The sequence below is a fragment of the Bemisia tabaci genome, chromosome 1 (assembly GCF_918797505.1).
Source record: "Bemisia tabaci chromosome 1, PGI_BMITA_v3".
Taxonomy (NCBI): domain Eukaryota; kingdom Metazoa; phylum Arthropoda; class Insecta; order Hemiptera; family Aleyrodidae; genus Bemisia; species Bemisia tabaci.
This window is the reverse complement of record NC_092793.1, coordinates 71,338,024-71,357,122: the sequence shown is the minus strand read 5'-3', so window position 1 is coordinate 71,357,122 and position 19,099 is coordinate 71,338,024. Positions and strand designations below refer to the sequence as shown.

Below are 19,099 nucleotides of genomic sequence, written 5' to 3'. Positions count from 1 at the left end.
CCATAATGTTGATGGACTTTTATGAATGCTTCAAGTTTATTTCTAGAGCACCTATTTCAAGGAGACGACGGGCATATCGGTAATTTTAAGGTAACGTCATGGAGCTTTTATGACCAAAAAGGGCAGCGAACCTATGAATTCAAATTATCCAGAGTGATTTATTATTCCGATCGTTACGACCCGTCGTTTGTAAAGACGTCGTTGTGTTCGACTTATTTTTTTTTGCTACTACAGAAGCACGCTTCGCTTACTTATGAATATTTTTGGCCACACTGGAAAAAAAAACACATTGGATCTAGAGTCCAGACTCTTGAAAACATTGACAAGAAAAAATACTCTTGATTCAATCAGATTTAAGCTTAAATCATAAGAAAAGCCGCTCAAATTAAGAGGCTTGGTTCTTGATTTAAGCAAAAATCCGATGAATCAAGTTGAGTATTTTTTCTTGTCTATGTTTTTAAGAGTCTGGACTCTAGATCCAATGTGTTTTTTTTTTCCAGTGCATCTTGGTTTGACATTTGAATCTGAAGATTGGCAGTGGCATTTTTTGTTTTAGAGGGTTGGCTGCCTTTTTGGGCCCTAAGTGCTCCATATTTCGACAAGGTCGTACCCTCCCTATAGTTGCTCTAGTTCTTAGGTACATGAAAGATTCTCGAAGACTTTGGGGGAAACTTCGCGTAGCTTCGTGTCAAATGGAGAGAACGTAGGTATGGTGCAATGAGGTTTAGAAACTGCAATAAGCGTTGAATATAAGTATTGATCTCTACCATGTGCATGTTTCTCTGAGAATTAATGTAGTCGCCCAAGTTCTCGAAGTGACCTCAGTGCTTGTTTAAGCAGGGACGGCGGTAATTACCTATCTTCAGTAGACACTGATTAAAGTTTGAGAAGTTTCGAGCTAGTCATGCAGTTTGAGTTTGAAACTTTGTCCTCTGTTAAGCTGCTCTATACATGTCAAAGTCTCTAAAACCAGAATACTTTATGAAACGCTACATTCAACTTCAAAATTGTATGCGGGATCCCGCTTGATCACGTCCCAGAAAAAAACTTATTAGGTATCATCGGGCAGGGTAAAAAATTAAGATATTCGATACCTACATAAAATGTTTCCCCCAAAAATTTTACGTCAGACACGGTCAGTTCATTTAAATTCAACTCACAAGGAGAGAATTAGCATTTTCTTTGATCGAAATTTCCAAACGTCTTGCTTGTCAAAAATGCATATATACAGGGTCAAATCTTTCTCAAGATTAAATCCTGCGTCCATTACGATGGAACAAAATGGATTATGAGTAGATTCCGGACATTTTTTCATTTTTAACATGTGTAGCGTGTTCAATGAAAAATTTTGATGAATGAATATTTCTTACAAAACGTTAATTTAGATCCGAGCAAGCGCTCCATAGTCTCCTACTTTACAAATGGCCGGCGCGTTTCTTTTATTCATCAGTCTCGTTACGCCTCACAAACTTGAAACTCGAGATCGAACTGTTCAGCGTGAACAAACATACTTTATAATGATCGATTGTTCTTTGCCAATTTTCAATCTTGCTCCGAGAATTTTAATTGAATCAATAATTCTTGACCCTTGGGAAACCTCTGACGTTTAAATAAGATGACCTACGATTGATGAAAATTATTGACAAATATTAAAAGACTGTATCGATGGGCAATATAGGCGGAACCACGAATCTCCGTTTGCGACAATGCAGACTTCCTGCCATACTTTATTTTGTCTTTGGACAACTAGTCAATGTAATTTCTTGAAAATTTTTCTGATTTCTATTCTCTGCCAGCGAAACATTCTTCGTATATTCAAGCTATAAATTTGGCTCGTTTCTCTCCAAACAAATCAATAGGCAGTGGAAATTATGAAACATCGGAATAGAGATACGTGGATTCGCACTGTGCTCATCAATTTCCTCTAAAAGATTTTTGCTGGCTAGGTTTTCGTCAGCCAGGAAGAAGGACCAAAAATTATCGTATTTTATATCAGTCCCAGAAATTTTAAAGTTTAAGAATAAAAGAAAAAAAAATGAAAAGACAGCGATTTCTACAATCTGAATGTTATCAAAGAATACCTTTTAAATCAAGAAAATACTAAGGAATGTTTTTGAAAAGTATCTCCGTCTTTTGATTTAAAAAATTATCTAGAAAGGAGACCTAGACAAATTATATAGGTAGTTTTTTCAAGTTTCTCTCGTTGAATGATGTATCGAAGGAGAGTTGCAGTTTTGAGGGCCGAAATTAATTTTGCTCGGATCGTTTATAATAATTTTCAATAGATGATTTTCTTTTAATACATTCGTGATTTTATCGCAATAGTGTTTGGTCAATTTGACAACGAGGCGAGCCGTAGGAGAAAAGTACACATTCATCCCTTAAAATGGGGCCCAGTAGAATTGCCGACAGCAGCTCGGTGGTTGTTCACTCTGCGAAATTACCTCACTCGTGCCACGCTGTCGCTGAATCTCCTCTCCGAAGACACTCACTTGCACTTGCACCAGAAAATCTTCAGATTTCTTGCCACCCTTTTATACCCACAGTTTACATTCCAAGGATCGATAATCAGCCTTTTTCGACCAACTTCGGGACGTATGAGGCTCATGAATGGGATTTTTGTGTACTAAAGATGTTAAAGATTTTTCTATTTCTCTTTGAGATACATATTTAAAAAAAAGTGTAACGTCAAGTTTTTCAGCTCATTCCCACACGTTTTTTTGTAGCACGATTGGAGGTTTTAGCCGCGGTCTCCTCGCCGCGCCGAATGACAAATCAAGTTGTTGCAGCGTTTCAAAATGTTCGCTTTTATTTTACTTTTTCAAATGAGACCAAACCAACATCATAGCTTGAAATCTTCGCAGAATACTCTTCGGCTAGAGAAGGAAAATCACGCAAGTTTTTAAAACATAACGTGCTGTACTTTTATACGTATGAAGTAAGACATGACAGGAGGTCAGCAACGCCGCAATTACACCGCAATGCACGTTTTTGCGGTTCCACCGCCAAAATGCAGAAAAAAAGATGAAAAGGTTAACGCAAGTAGTTTTCTTTGACCCTGTACAACTTGAAGCTAAGCTATTTAAGCTTAACTAATGTTAATATTATGGTTTTTACTCGAAGTATTGTTCCCTTTAATGGGAGTTTAATGTACTTTTTCCACTAATGGCCATTAAGTAAGGAATACTGCCATAAAAACCGGACTACTAAACGTATGCTAAAATGCAGTAAACGCCTCATTATCTCTCTTCTCTTATTATAACTCTCAAGAGATCAAATTGCACACCGAACGAAAAGAGGCAGCCTTTAAAGAATCCGCTGATGCGTGGCCTGGCAGTCAAATGATGAGGGCATCACGGGTTGGAACGGGTAGGTAGTGTGCCTCACCGCGGGCTACTATTCTAACTCTCCAGAAATCAAATTGCATACCCGACGAAATGAAGGAACTTTGGGTGCGTCCGCTGGTTCGCCACCCATCCATCAACTTGAGCGCCTTCCTCATCGACGTGCGAAGTTTCTATCGACCTCGAGGAAGTGTTTTAACAACCCCCTCCCTTCCTCTCCTTATATCAAATTAAGTAACATATAAAATGAAAGGAATGTATCTCACTGAAACCGGTAAACGGGGGAAAGTAAAACAAAAAAATATCTCCAGCTTGTCTCATTTGCAAATCTTATAATGGCTGGATAAAGAGCTTCTCATTAGGAATATCGCATTAAAGAGACCTACGATTCCTCGGACCCGGGAAACAATCATTTGGACTGCATTTTGCAATTTGGAGCTATAAATTCTGGCTTATCTGAAAAAACACTTATGTTCATAGGGAAACTAATGGCACATACGTTGTTTTTAAACTTGGCCGGGCTTTATAGTTCCAAATTGCAAAATGTAGTCCATTTAGCGAGAGAAGGCACCGATTGGATTTCTTGCTTTCTCTCTCATTTTTATTCGCGATGGCCCTGACCATGGGTCTATGCAATTTTGAGATCAGGAAACAACTATGACATCATGCATTAGCTTTGTTTCTACAACCTTATGTGACCGTGTATATCTTACTCTATAATATAAAATCATAAGTGTAACACGTGACGCACAACGTATGGCGCGAAGCGCTTCGCGGGGGTTGGAACGCGAAGTGGTCAGAGCTCGTGGCCTCATAGTATTTTATAAACCACAGTTTCTCAGACGGAATCGTGTTACTACATTTCAATATAACGAAGTTTCCCCTCAATTATATCGATGATGAAGATATCGACCACCTCTCTCGGGACATCGATATTATAACATTTGAGAGGATGGAGCGACTTCGAAACGGTCCATTTCCGTTTGTCCGATCCGAGTAGAGCGGATCAGATCTGGACCGAATGGCACGAGGCCGAAATAAAAATTTGTTTATTCGTCTGCGGCTCTTTGGCAAACTCCGAGTCACGCTAGGCACTTGGCGATGTTGCCAAGTCTCAACATTTGTCCCATCCAGGAACCCAGTAATATTTTCATTTTCATCTGAGATGTGGAAATTCGAAAGAGAGGAAAGCGGAAATCGACTAAGTATACCGAAATTCATTTCGTGAGTTATGCAGATCAACTGTTCATCATTTCCACCAATACCCATTCAACCATTTTTATCGTTCGTAACAGCTCCAAGAAAGTCTCATTAAATTGCTGAGCCATGAAAGTGAAGCCTCTAGTAGCCATACTCTCCCTTTAACGGTATACCTACTTTTCCCGCCACGCCGCACAAATAGACTGAGTCAATTAAAGAGGTCGGACATGGAATTTTTGACTAAAACTACAAATTATGATGTTTATTTTGTCGCACTTGAAATTTCAAGGGTGTTAGAAAATTTTACAAGGAAACCAATGGAGCCACTTTTAGAACCTCAAAATTGTGATTAAATGGAGTCATAAGTGTTTAAAGTTTCCCAATTTTGTCCGCTCTGGTAAAAATGGGCAGTAGAATCTGTGTTCCAAAATACCATAGACCTACAGCCGGCTGTAAGATTTCCAATAGCTTCTATAGCCGGCTACACAATTTCTTATAGCCTTTTATAGCCGATGGCGATTAAGCAACAGCCAGGCGATAAAGTGTATGCTAAACGTTACTAATTACGGATGCTAGGACTTAGTGAGTTTTTGGAATACTGCTCTCTTTTTGGGCCGTAGTATCTTGATTTATTTTGCGAGGAAAGCTCCGTACTTTTGATGGATGCCTGCCATTCTAATATATTAGAGCGCCTTCAGTTTCGTATGATACTGTGCAATACCTCTGGTGTGAAATAGTTGCTTCAAGCGCCGTGGCACGCTACGGCGCGGCAGGCGGGCAGCCAGCGCGAAACGCGCATTGGCGCCTACAAACCTAACAAGGATACTTCACGCGTTGCGCAGTGCGTGAAGTATCCCTGTTAGGTTTGTAGGCGCCAGTGCGTCGCCGCTCCGCTTTGTGTTAGGCTCTAATATCTAATCTGGCGGAGTCAGCGTTGTTCAACTCATGATTTTGAAATGTTTGCACATCCTGTATGGATTATTTTCATTTTAATTGATGACAAAAACATACGTATTAAAGGAAAATACAATGTGTTTTGTAAATATTAAGGTGGTTCCGTATCAAACTCAATGATTTCCGAAGCACACGAATTTCTACACAATTTCTTATAGCCTTCTATAATCGATGGTGAAAAAGCAACAGCCAAGCGATAAAAAGTAAAGTCCGGCGATAGGAACTATAGCCCGGCTGCATAATTTTTTATCGCTTCGTATAGGCCGGCCGTATGATTTTCTCCGCATTCTACAGCCAGCTATATGATTTTCTGTAGTCTTCTTTAGCCGGCTATAAGAATTCCTCTGGTATTTTGAAACGCAGCTCTTATCGCCAATTTTTACCAGGGCGACCTCCCCTATTGACTCGATCCACTGTGCGCCGCGCCGCGCGCCGGTTGCGGTTCCTTATTTCTTTGGCGATTGCTTGAAGGAGGTTGAATTTGATAAGAATCCGACAACTGTGTGTGTGAGCCTGATGTGCTTTGAAGCAGATGAGGCGACTCACCTTCCGCATTTTATTCACACTTCCAAAGTGTCCATAAAGACGATTGAGCCTCGGCCAAAAACTGGACTGAAACTAGCTCCGTTGCCAGGAGGCAAGTTCATATGCAACAACCCAAATAGCATTTTCAAAGAAAAAATCGCGATATTTTGAAATTAAGTCGCGATTTTTTTACTACTTTTTGGATATAAAATCACTAGGATCATCAGCATCTGAGCAATTATCCTCGATCTTGTCGCATTTTTATTTCTTTCCGCATTTGATAAAATCGAAATTGTATCGCAATTTATCACGATTTTTTATTCCATAATATTACGATAAATCATCATCGATGAAATCTCGATTTTACTGCACACTTGATAAAATCGCAATTAGTCGCAACTTTTCATTCGAAAATACCACAATCCACCAACGTCGACAAAACCACCATACATTCTCCGATCAAATCGCAACTTATCACGATCACTATTTAAGAATCACTGCCCAACACTGAGACTTCCAACTTTGCTTCTTTATATGGTGACTGCGGAAACATCCCATGTGCCATCAGCTGTCGCTGAGACGGTACTAGGACTCCTAAAAGTGTCCCCCTAATAATAATTAGAATTAACCAATACACAAGGCACGAATTCAAGTATTCAAATATATGTTTTCGCTTCAAAATATCACGTAGTACACGTAATCACTGTAATTAACTCCGGACCAATATATTGAAGGTTTTATTTAGCATTGGTTACGACGAATTTGAGTTTAACATTTTCCGCTCACATTAAACACCAGAGTCTGCTTGAATCAAAGCGGGCACTACCGCGAATTTGGCAGGCTAGCAGTATACAATGTTTCTTATCATCCCTATGTTGCTCGAAATGTGAAAAGTGTGCAACAGCTGGACCAAAGCCCTGAGATCGAGTTTCACATTTTCATATCACAAAGATTCGTTCCCACGATCACGTTTATCGTACACCAGTGGCGTGGATTGCGATATATCGATTGTTATGCCATTTAAACCTATGGTAAAGAATCGATTATTGAGGTGTTCGCTGCGGACACCCTGTTAATCGATCCTTTTCCATAGGTTTAAATGGCATAACAATCGATAGATCGCAAAGCACGCCACGCCACTGTCGTACACTTCAACTGAACTATAGACTATAGGTTTTTCGTGAGCGGGAAGTTTAATTTTATGCATAGGAAAAATGTAGGGGGCGGGCTGAGTATTGAAATTGATAAACAAAGCTATAGACAAAGAAGACATAGGGAGTATGGAGCGATCCTATTGGTTGAAGTGGGTGGTTCCTGTGGACCGAGGGAGAAAATGATGGACCAACTATAGGGTCTCTCGTGGGTTGCCCTCAGCTAATCTATTTCCCACCCCCTTTTTCTATTGCAACCACCTGTTTCCACCAATAGGATCCCTCCATATCACTTTTATTCTCTTTGTCTTTGGCTTTGTCTATCAGTTTCAATAATCGGGCCGCAGGAGAGAAATTTAGGAAATGTGAAATGCAGTCAGGTTGATTCCGGTGAGATCCGTTCAATTTATCTAGGTATGTCTTTTCTACAGTTAAAAGGAGCCCAATTTTATAGCAACACTTTACATGGCGCGTACATAGGGTTTTTAATTTTTATTTTTCATCTAATCTGTCGTGCTACGGAAAAACGCTGCGAGAATATTTTGATCGACGTTGTCAAATTTTCTCCGATAAAACACGAATTCTCTAGAAAACTTGTGGCTATTTTTCTTTGAATAATCAGAGGACTAGTTTTCTAATTTAATCTTGTTTGAGCGTGAATTTCAAGGAAAAATATTCATCATTTTCCTCAGAAAAATCGTCAGAAGAAATTTGGCAACACCAGAATACTCACATGACGCTCTTCCTTCAGCAAGGCAGTGTAATGGAATGTACGTTATGCTATCGGAATTCACGTACAGAATTCCCTCAGCAATGAAGGGGTCAGAGCCAGATAGCACATGGGATAGGTATACACAAAAAACCCTGAACTTTCTGATTGGAAATTGCCACTTTCAGGGTGCATAATTGTAGGCATTAACAGCTCTTTCAGAGGGAGAAGCACTTTTTAAGTCTAGTTTCAGAGCTATGTGATCGCCACTTAGAAGTTTTGGTCATTAATTTCTGCCGTTCGGCGCACAATTTTGTTGGTGTCTAAGGGAATTTTAAAATTGTATCAAATGCTACTACTACTAACAAGTCGCTCTTATAGCGCTTCTGAGCGCTCTGCGACACCCAACCGCCAATAACAATTAAAATGAAATGCTTATGCAATGCTTTACTTGATATAACTGTTTAACGCAGTAGGAAATCAATTTTTCGTCTTGAGCAACGGGAGTTGGAAAATTATGCCACGCCAGCTAATTTGCTACGAAACTAGCTTTCGTGCGATAAAAATTAAATGAAATGTCAGCAGTTGCGCAGGTACGTGGTTAAACCAACACGTGGCGGCACGCGCTACGTAAGTCTAACGCGTGTTATATCTCGGCAAGTATCCTCTCTATTTTTATTTTTTTGATCCCACCTGAGAGCTGTGTTTAAGGTCAATGGATTCAGCCTATATTATGTTTTTATGTAATTCATAAAGTATATGAAGAAAATCCGAAACTTTCACATTCGCGAAAATTTTACTTTCGAGTAGAAAATTACAATGAGATGAAGTGACAAACTTGTTTGTGTTTCCAGTAGGTGTAGCGTTTTTTCATTATTTAATTTGATACAATGCACCGCGCATACCATTTTTGCGCGATGATAAAAAAATCGATCCGTGAGTGCAATTTAAGGTAGTGCATTGACCTGCATCTTCCACCTCACGGTGAATCGAGTCAATAAGAGGTCGGACAAAGTTGGAAAACTTAAATGCAATACTCATTTAGGTATACAAAACTTTGAGGTTCTAAGAGTGGTTCCATTGTTTTACTGCGTAAAATTTCCTTCTAGAGGCACCCTTTACAATTTAAAATGCGACGAAATAAACATCAAAATTTGCAGTTTTAGTCAAAAATTTTACATCCGACCTCTCTAATTGATTCGATCCACTGTAAGCCGGTCGATGTCCTGCGGCACTTCACTGTAATGCTAGCCTGGCTTCCTCAGCACTTTCATTTCGTATATGTTCGCCTTCACTAAGCATAGGTATGCAATTTCTCGCTTAGGAGCACGTGTTTCGTATCCTGTTTTGCTGCAATTTATACAGGTATACATAGCGTTTAAAGACGTCGCGCTGCGCGTCAACTTGACGTCCTTCATACGTTCATATGTTCGCCTTTACTGCTCGTAGGTAGGCAATTTCTTAACTTAGGATAGCGTTGAATTGTATCCTGTTTTGCCGTACTTTGTTCCATCATATTCATATACTGCTTTGATTGTTATGCGGCGCCTTGCCGCCTATCAGAAACAACGTATGTACCATTAGTTTCACTATGCACATAAGTGTTTTTTTAAGGATGAGTCAGAAATTGTATTTCCTAATTGCAAAATGTAGTATTTCTCTATTTTTTTCGGAACGACCTCAATATCTTCTGTCAAATTAAAGTTAAAGAAACATTCTGAATCAGGAATTATTTTTCGAACCTCAAATGACATTTATAGATTAGTTTAAACATTACTTGAGCAATAAATTTTAGCTGTAAAATTTTACTGCCGCGTCGCCGGTTATATTACTATTCTTAATTGAATATACATAGGGTCTTTTTTCAACCAGAAGGTAAAACGATACCAAGAGGCGAAAGAACCAATCTTAAGTTCTCCCAATTAAACACTTCGTCCATTTGGTTCAAAAGGTATAGACACTTGTCGGTTGAAACCCTTAGCTAACATTCCAGCGGCAGAAAGCGCATCATTTCCGAGAAATTCTGGTTAATTCGTTTAAAAATGTGAAATTGGCGTATAAACTCTCCACTTAACTATCGTGCTAAGGAAAAACGTTCGTACGGAAGTTCAGGCGTTGCCAAACTTCTTATTAAGACCGGTATTTTCGGAGAATTCGTGGCGTTTTCCTCAGCATTTTTTAGAGAACATTTTCTTCAGTTTATGTGGGTATACTTAAAAATTTCAAGGAAAACCACCCATAACTGCCCTCCAATGTGAAGAGTTTCTCAGAAGAAATTTGACAACATTCGACAGCTCTTACGGCATTCTTCCTTACAGCAAGGCAGAAAAGTCTGGAGTTTGGGTGTGTTTCTTCCGCCGCATCCATGATTGAGGAACTCAGGTCCGCGAATCTGGAGGCGGGCCAAGAGTGGCTCCTTTTTTCCGCTAAATAAAGAATTTTATCTCAACTTTGATAAATGAGTTCAGAACGGTTTAATACGGTATATAGGTCACAATGTGCATGACATTCTTGGACCTGAGCGCGCTCCCGTCGTCGCGTCTGGACGTCTGTGTAACGTATGTCCCGTTACCGCTGCGTCGTCGTCGCCCTTCACCATCACCCTCACCCCTCGCCCTCAGTCTGACTCGCCGTCCAATGCTCCCTCACTCCTTACGCCAAGAAACGAGCCCGTGAAACTCCCTTTGTCTTCCATTCGGGGGTCGAATCCTCGTCCCCTCACGAAAGGTCGTAACTACATTTCAATCTTGCCAAATTTTCCCGCACAACTTGCATTTTTACCAGTAGATCTCAGGCATTTCTAACTATAGGTTTAACCGATTTTTCATCTATTCTTATGCAAAAATCAGAAAAAAACCGAAGACAAAAGAATGGCTGCATCCTGGTAAAAAATTAAATTGTTCTCGGAGAAAAAAACTTCATGCATGGGACCCGAGGTTGAGCTCAAATGGATCTCTGAAGTTGCCTGATCACGCATCCGAAAACTTGAGGTCGAGCTGCCGAAGTTCGGGTCAGACATCGAGGCACTTCGGTATGTACCGGAGTACTTCAGATGTGTGACCCGAACCCTTCGGTATATATCGAAGTACTTCAGATGTCTGACCCGAACTTGGGCAGCTGGACCTCAAGTTTCCGTGATCCGTAAACTTCAGAGATCCACATGACCTCAACTTCGGGTCCCACGCGCGAAGTTTTTTTCTCCGTGTTTGAAGTCAATTTAGCAACCTCGGAATGGAGTTACGTTCCTCCGTCCGAACGTTCGAAACGATGAAATGACTCGCGGGGCAAGGTATGAATTTTATCATTCTGATATTTTGTTCCTGCCTCAAAATTTCACATGCAACACGATTTGCGCAGCGGAAATGATCGGAAGTAACTCTCAACCAACGTTTTTATTTGGCATTGGTTACAAAAATTGTGTTCCCCCATCCAACCCATCGATTCTTTACCATAGTTTTGAATGGGGAAATATCGATAATCGACAATTCACGCTTCGTCACTGGCACCCAGTGGTATCCTGTCATTCATGTGTTCTTATGGATACATTATTTCTTCTTATGTCCCTACTCATGTGAGAATGTACATAGTTCCTTTTGATGTAAATACGTCCAAACATACCTTCAAACCAATGATAAATTACTCGACACTCGTGATATCCACCGCGAATTTCTTTCATTGATTAAAAGTCCACGCGGGTGTTTTCCCTCACTTATCAATGTTAACAGACCGTATTCGATAACGGTTCGATGTATCGTTTGGTTCAAAACGATAGAACATAACCTCAAACCAAACTCTAAGGATTTAAGTTGGAAAAGCTGAAAATGAGATATTTCCTGACAATTTCACTTTGAATTGGCATTTGGTACTCAAAAGAATAACAAATCTGTTACAAAAGACCTGCTCTCTCAGATTTCTGAATTTACTTTTGAGGCTATGTTTATGTTTTGAACCAATCGATATCGATACAATCTCACCCGTTCGATGTATCGAATACGATCTACAGCAACTCTTATTCGGACATTTTCAAACACTGTGCATTTCTTGTTCCAGGAAGACATGGTGTGCCTGTCCTGCACAGCCACCGGAGAACGTGTCTGTCTGGCCGCCGAAGGATTCGGTAACAGACACTGCTTTCTGGAAAATATTGCAGACAAGGTTTGTATCAATATTTGTCTAAGTATTATCATTCATAGGTAGTGCAAAAGCTAGAAGAGACACGCTACACTCCCCTCTTTTGAGTGAGGTATTGTCCAACACACTCTCACACTGCAAACAGCAACAGTAATAAGTTGCAACTACTGACCAAGAATTGCAATCCCTAATGACTCCAGATATAATAATTATTTAACCTCACTGTGATAAACATTCACATTATTTATATCAAGTATAGATAGATACACTTCATACTGAACTTGTAGAAGTTCAAGTTTTTCAAATTAAGTGGTTTTTACGTAAGCTGCAAGTTGCAAGGGTGCCGTTACGTACAAGCTCAGCCCTGGTAAAAATTGGCAGTAGAATCGGTGTTCCATAATACCGCATAGACCTACAGCCGGCTGTAAGATTTCCAATAGCTTCTATAGCCGGCTACACAATTTCTTATAGCCTTTTATAGCCGATGGCGATTAAGCAACAGCCAGGCGATAAAGTGTATGCTAAACGTTACTAATTACGGATGCTAGGACTTAGTGAGTTTTTGGAATACTGCTCTCTTTTTGGGCCGTAGTATCTTGATTTATTTTGCGAGGAAAGCTCCGTACTTTTGATGGATGCCAGCCATTACTAATATATTAGAGCGCCTTCAGTTTCGTATGATACTGTGCAATACCTCTGGTGTGAAATAGTTGCTTCAAGCGCCGTGGCAGGCGGGCAGCCAGCGGGAAACGCGCATTGGCGCCTACAAACCTAACAGGGATACTTCACGCGTTGCGCAATGCGTGAAGTATCCCTGTTAGGTTTGTAGGCGCCAGTGCGTCGCCGCTCCGCTTTGTGTTAGGCTCTAATATCTAATCTGGCGGAGTCAGCGTTGTTCAACTCATGATTTTGAAATGTTTGCACATCCTGTATGGATTATTTTCATTTTAATTGATGACAAAAACATACGTATTAAAGGAAAATACAATGTGTTTTGTAAATATTAAGGTGGTTCCGTATCAAACTTAATAATTTCCAAAGCACACAAATTTCTACACAATTTCTTATAGCCTTCTATAATCGATGGTGAAAAAGCAACAGCAGGGCGATAAAGTGTAAAGCCCGGCGATAGGAACTATAGCCCGGCTGCATAATTTTTTATCGCTTCGTATAGGCCGGCCATATGATTTTCTCCGCATTCTACAGCCAGCTATACAGGGTGTACCAAAAGTCCGTCCCACCCCTGCTAACTTTTGAACGAATTGAGCTAGGGTAATGAAACTTTGGAAATGTTCCTATCTCAAAGGGGGACCATCTTTTTGGGGGGGGGGGGGGGGGTCAAAATTTTGGTCCCCCCTCAGGGGGGGGCGCGGGGGGCCCCCAACTTTTTTTTTTCAAATGGCAACCCCTATCTTGTGATACATCAATCGAAAGAGCATGAAAAACTAAGAATTTTGGCGCAAACCGCAGATTAATATATCAATTTTTGACCGAGTTATGATAGGTCAAAGGTCAAATTTGACCTATTTTCAAAAAATCACAACTCCGGTTCAAATTATCGTAGAGAAAAAAATAAAACGGGAAAATTTACCAAATCGTGTCCGCTTTTAAGTAAAAATTGCAGAAATCACTTCGCTGTAATTTTAAGGGGGGGGGGGGGGGCTCGGACCCCCAAATACGTCAATTCAAAGGTCATTCAATTTTCCCTCGAAAAAAGACAATTTCCCCTAGATTTGCCTCCACATTATCTCAGGAAGGTCAAAATTAGTTCAACATTACGTTGGCAAGTCCCCAAATTTCGGGAAAAGTTAAAAAAAACGAAATTTAAACGGTCAAATTTAATCACCTTAAATTTCGTTTTTTTTTTAAACTTTTCCCGAAATTTGGGGACTTGCCAACGTAATGTTGAACTGATTTTGACCTTACTGAGATAATGTGGAGGCAAATCTAGGGGAAATTGCCTTTTTTCGCGGGAAAATTGAATGACCTTTGAATTGACGTATTTGGGGGTCCCAGCCCCCCCTTAAAATTACAGCGAAGTGATTTCTGCAATTTTTACTTAAAAGCGGACACAATTTGGTAAATTTTCCCGTTTTATTTTTTTCTCTACGATAATTTGAACCGGAGTTATGACTTTTTGAAAATAGGTCAAATTTGACCTTTGACCTATCATAACTCGGTCAAAAATTGAGATATTGATCTGCGGTTTGCGCCAAAATTCTTAGTTTTTCATGCTCTTTCGATTGATGTATCACAAGATAGGGGTTACTATTTGAAAAAAAAAAGTTGGGGGCCCCATGCGCCCCCCCCCCCTGAGGGGGGACCAAAATTTTGACCCCCCCCCAAAAGATGGTCCCCTTTGAGATAGGAACATTTCCAAAGTTTCATTACCCTAGCTCAATTCGTTCAAAAGTTAGCAGGGGTGGGACGGACTTTTGGTACACCCTGTATGATTTTCTGTAGCCTTCTTTAGCCGGCTATAAGAATTCCTCTGGTATTTTGAAACGCAGCTCTTATCGCCAATGTTTACCAGGGGTGTAGAATGCCTTCTAACAAATAGACGTATTTCTGCTAACTGAACTAAGCGCCAATTTCAGTTCCTTCATTGAGGATTTTAGAATCTTGGATAGCGCACTCTGTCAAACGGAACTAACCGTAAGCGCCATGGAAAAGCATTGTGAGCTTAAGATGGAACGAGCTCCGTTGTCTGCTGCACTCGCTAGTCTAATCCGCATTCCCCCTCTTCCCTCTATGCCACTTAGTTCCATTTAACAGGAATACTCCAAATATGATCATCTAATATTAATTTGATTTGAAAATATTTCTCTTTGAAGAATGATACCAAGCATGTCACAGCATTGTCAAACTTAATGCAATGGACGTATTTGTGCTAAATAGAGCTATGTGCAAGTGGGAAGATAGGGTGTGCTTGTTAATGTTCGGGCCTTAAGAATGAATGAGAATTCAAAAGCGCCAGTGACGTCAGCGGTGAGGACCGGGCTCGACGACGCCGACAGGAGCGACAACGACTAGGTCGTCAGTCTTTAACTCATGGGCCCTGTCCACAATGCTCATGTCACATGCCCACGGCTCACGAGTTAGCGCCCAGTTCCTTTTGATTCAATGTCAAATACCGTTTTTCCGTTTTCTCAAAAGGAACTATATCCACTTTTACATTGTTTCTTGTCCAGCTCACCACGAGTACACTCCATCTTTCCACTTGCACATAGTTTCTTTCAGCATAAATACGTCCAAATGTGTATGGAACCTTGCCTTTAATACAGGGTCTTCAAAAAGTTCAGCTCCCCCCCTGTAACTTTTGAACGGTTGCACCTAGCGAAATGAAATTTTTACAGTGTTCCTAGGTCAATAGGAACTACTTTTGGGCATACTCAAAATTTGGGGGCGGCGCCCCCGGGCTGCTGGGCGGACCCCAACTCAAAATTTTCAAATAGCAACCCCCATTTTTTATGGCATTTTCAGAAAGAGGATAAAAAAAGAAAATTTTTGAGCTATTGTGAAGATCTCTACGATTTTTTTTCGCCGAGATATTCGCGATCAAAGTTTAAAATAGGCCTATTTCCAAAAAATCGTGTGCGCCGACCGAAAAATCCTAGGCAACCAAACTTGTGCTTCAAATGTTCAGAATTACACGCACTTTCAAGAAAAATTGGAAATTTCGACTCTGAAGGTCGCAGGCCGCCCCTCCGGCTACTCGCGGGGGGGCGCGCTGCGCCCGCGCCCCCCCCGCAGTAGCGGAGGGCGGCCTGCGACCTTCAGAGTCGAAATTTCCAATTTTTCTTGAAAGTGCGTGTAATTCTGAACATTTGAAGCACAAGTTTGGTTGCCTAGGATTTTTCGGTCGGCGCACACGATTTTTTGGAAATAGGCCTATTTTAAACTTTGATCGCGAATATCTCGGCGAAAAAAAATCGTAGAGATCTTCACAATAGCTCAAAAATTTTCTTTTTTTATCCTCTTTCTGAAAATGCCATAAAAAATGGGGGTTGCTATTTGAAAATTTTGAGTTGGGGTCCGCCCAGCAGCCCGGGGGCGCCGCCCCCAAATTTTGAGTATGCCCAAAAGTAGTTCCTATTGACCTAGGAACACTGTAAAAATTTCATTTCGCTAGGTGCAACCGTTCAAAAGTTACAGGGGGGGAGCTGAACTTTTTGAAGACCCTGTATAATCATGAGCACCACAAAATAGGCCGCAGCAGCTACAGTTGGGCAGTTTTATTCTTTTAAATCGCTTTGTGGGACACATTTTCCGATGAGCGCATTTTATCAGGAAATATTGAATGGCAACAGAGGCCTGCAATTTTTCTCGTCCCCCTCCCTCTTAGACACTTCTTTATACGCGTATATCCCCCGTAACTATAGTTACGTCATTTGGCTCCGGCAAAGAATAAGGAAGCCATCATGGACTGATTTCGAGCAAAAACCATTCAGCCGTGGTGCAACCAGATTCGATTGGCCTACGGACATTTTTAGATGAATCGTAGAGAAAGGGGCTTTGTTCCTCAAAAGTTGGAGATCATTGCTTACATTTAAACAGCATTAGGATTCTCATCAAAAAGTTTAGTTTTTCTAGAGGTGTTTGATGACAAGTCCAAGAACCTCCATCGATCTAACCCCAGTGGAACAATCTATGATAATTCGTGTATGTCGATGGTGAAACTACAAAAAATGCGTATATCGGTAGCGGTGTTTCGAAATTTCCGCTTTCATTTTGTTTTTAAAAGGAGATCGAACCAACATCATAGCTTGACATTTTTACAGAATATTCTTTACACAAAGAAAAAAAACGACCGAAATTTTCAAGAAATGACGCTCAGTAGTTTTCCATGTAGAAAATGAAGTATGACAGGAAGTCTGCAATGCCACAGACCGAGATACGCATTTTTCCAGTTTCGCCGTCGACATGCAGGGTAATCCAAAAGTCCAAAGTAAATTTTTACCTAATTGCGGCAAAGATTTAAAACTTGGAGGATATTCCGGGGTCAAAGAGAGCTACTACCTGACACCCCTAAAATTTTCAAGAGGGCGACGGACCCAGTTTTTTGTCCAAAGTGGTGACCAGTTAAAAGTAAAAAAGACCGAAAATTGGTACCTTGATTTTTTGTCGATAGATTTGCCTGAGAATCGGTTTTTGAGGTTATTTTGCTACGATTAAAACGAATTTGACATTAAATTTTAGAGGAACCAAATTTTTAAAATGGCGGCCGGGTCAAGTTCAAAATGGTCGAAAATTAGCTCTTTAGAAATCTAACTTCAAATTCGTTTTTCTTGTATCTGAATACCCCCGCCCCTCCCATCGATAAAAAAGGGATTTTTTGCCATTTTGAACTTTAACCGACTGCCATTTTGGAACAGTTTGAGATAATGACTTTGGGCTAACGCAATTTTTTTCTATGGTTTTTCAGCGAAGTGTCACAAACGGAATCCTTCCGCACGAAAAAAATTTCGGGTCCATCCCCCCCCCCCCCCTAAGAAACCCCTCTGAAGAGTTTAAGGGGGCTACAAAGTAGCTACTTTTAACCTTGGAATGTCCTGCAAGTTTCAAATTTTGACTATTTGAGACCACCCTGTGATATCAAACATTTCTTTTTCTTAGTGATTCGATGCCATACTGCTATGGAAGAACGCCGTGTGAGCTTTCAGGCGTTGCCAAATTTCCATTGATAAAACACGAATTTCCTGGTGAACTTATGAATATTTTCCTTCCAATTTCTCAGATAATTTTGTTCGCAATTTCACCTCAACTTCCTGAAAATTTCAAGAAAAATATTCATAACTTTTCTGAAAACTAAACATTTTATCGAAGGAAATTTGGCAACCCTCAAATGTTCATACGGCGTTCTTCCTTAGCACGGCAGCATAGTTCAGAAGTTTCCAAATTAACAACCGCTACAACTTCAACCGGAATCACAGCACGATCAATCGCGATGATGGAATGGCTATGTGTGATCTTATTAATTACTTTTATCCCCTTTTAAAAGCACAGTTTTTATGCATTGCCTATTACTCATACTCCCAACAATTTACTTTTAGAAGAAATGATAAAAACGACCATATAAGCAAGTGCTCTTCGCTACTCACACTGATCAATTATTGCTACTCAGAAATCAGGAGTACTTTTTACTACTTCGGCCATCGCGGTCTCAGTCACGTCCCTTGTCGCAACTTGTTACCCGGAAGCGTCAATTTAAAATTTCGCGGTAATTTTTGAAAGTTCAATGGATTCAGCGCTCTTTAAGCGACGCCTGATTGGTTAAGAAGAATTTACGAATTTGCAGCAGTGCCACTACTTGCTTCGTTTCCCCATCACCCGCCACCCTCTAACATGAAGGGAACGGTTCTCATTAAAGAATCAAATAGAGGCATTTATTATAAAAATAGTCTGGAAATAAACGAAATATATATTTTTGTTTACAAACACCTGTTAAATCATGAAGTAGTCTTCATGTCTTCCCTGCATAATTTTCGTGAGTAGCAGAGACCAGACTATCCCTGTTTTAAATATTGGCAATACTTTCACTTTGAAAACAAAAAATTAACCTCAATCTGCACCTCACTCAAAATTTCGCGCCGTGCTTCTTTTTCACGACGTACAATTTTGAAAGCAGTTTTTATCTTAGTTATGAAAAGAGAAAGTTTCCGCGGTAAAGTCAGAGAAAAATCTGCATATCAAAGGCCTCAAATCGTCGTCGCAAACACGTAGCACAGTGCCAATGCATAGAAACGCCAGGTAGTATTCTACCCCCTCGTTTATGGACATACTTCTCTGGCTTCTCAGAGTCCCTAATTCACTTTAATCTCGCTTTTTCCCTCTCCTCGCTCTGTAGATTTTTCAGAAGGTATGAGACTAAGTATATTGATTTAGAGTCAACCTCATCAGTGCAACAAGTTGAGGTTTTTCAACAAGTGGTCTAAGTGAAGTTCAAACTACACAAATTGTCCCATGATCCAACGTTGATCTGTCTCTTTTGATAGTAGCTATTCATTCACACAGTGGAGTTATCGTCAAGTTCAAGTAATGTCGAACTGGCATTGGGTATATCGCATCTATTCGGTCCAAAATCT

The 19,099-nt window shown here is 40.4% G+C and overlaps 1 protein-coding gene and 1 long non-coding RNA gene across 7 annotated transcripts in view; one reads left to right on the top strand and one right to left on the bottom strand.

Moving 5' to 3' along the window:
* Nucleotides 1-8,766, bottom strand: part of LOC140226003 (uncharacterized) — a 31,769-nt gene extending 23,003 nt beyond the window's left edge. Inside the window, exon 1 of the long non-coding RNA XR_011900804.1 lies at nt 7,908-8,766. This is a non-coding gene — a long non-coding RNA (uncharacterized lncRNA). The remainder of the gene's footprint in view (nt 1-7,907) is intronic.
* The window catches only part of RyR (Ryanodine receptor), a 130,121-nt gene that overhangs the window by 4,698 nt on the left and 106,324 nt on the right, over nt 1-19,099 (top strand). For all 6 annotated transcript variants that reach the window (XM_072306110.1, XM_072306112.1, XM_019045586.2 and 3 more), the window contains exon 2: nt 11,934-12,038. In XM_072306110.1, the coding sequence (XP_072162211.1) occupies nt 11,934-12,038 (105 nt within the window). The remainder of the gene's footprint in view (nt 1-11,933; nt 12,039-19,099) is intronic.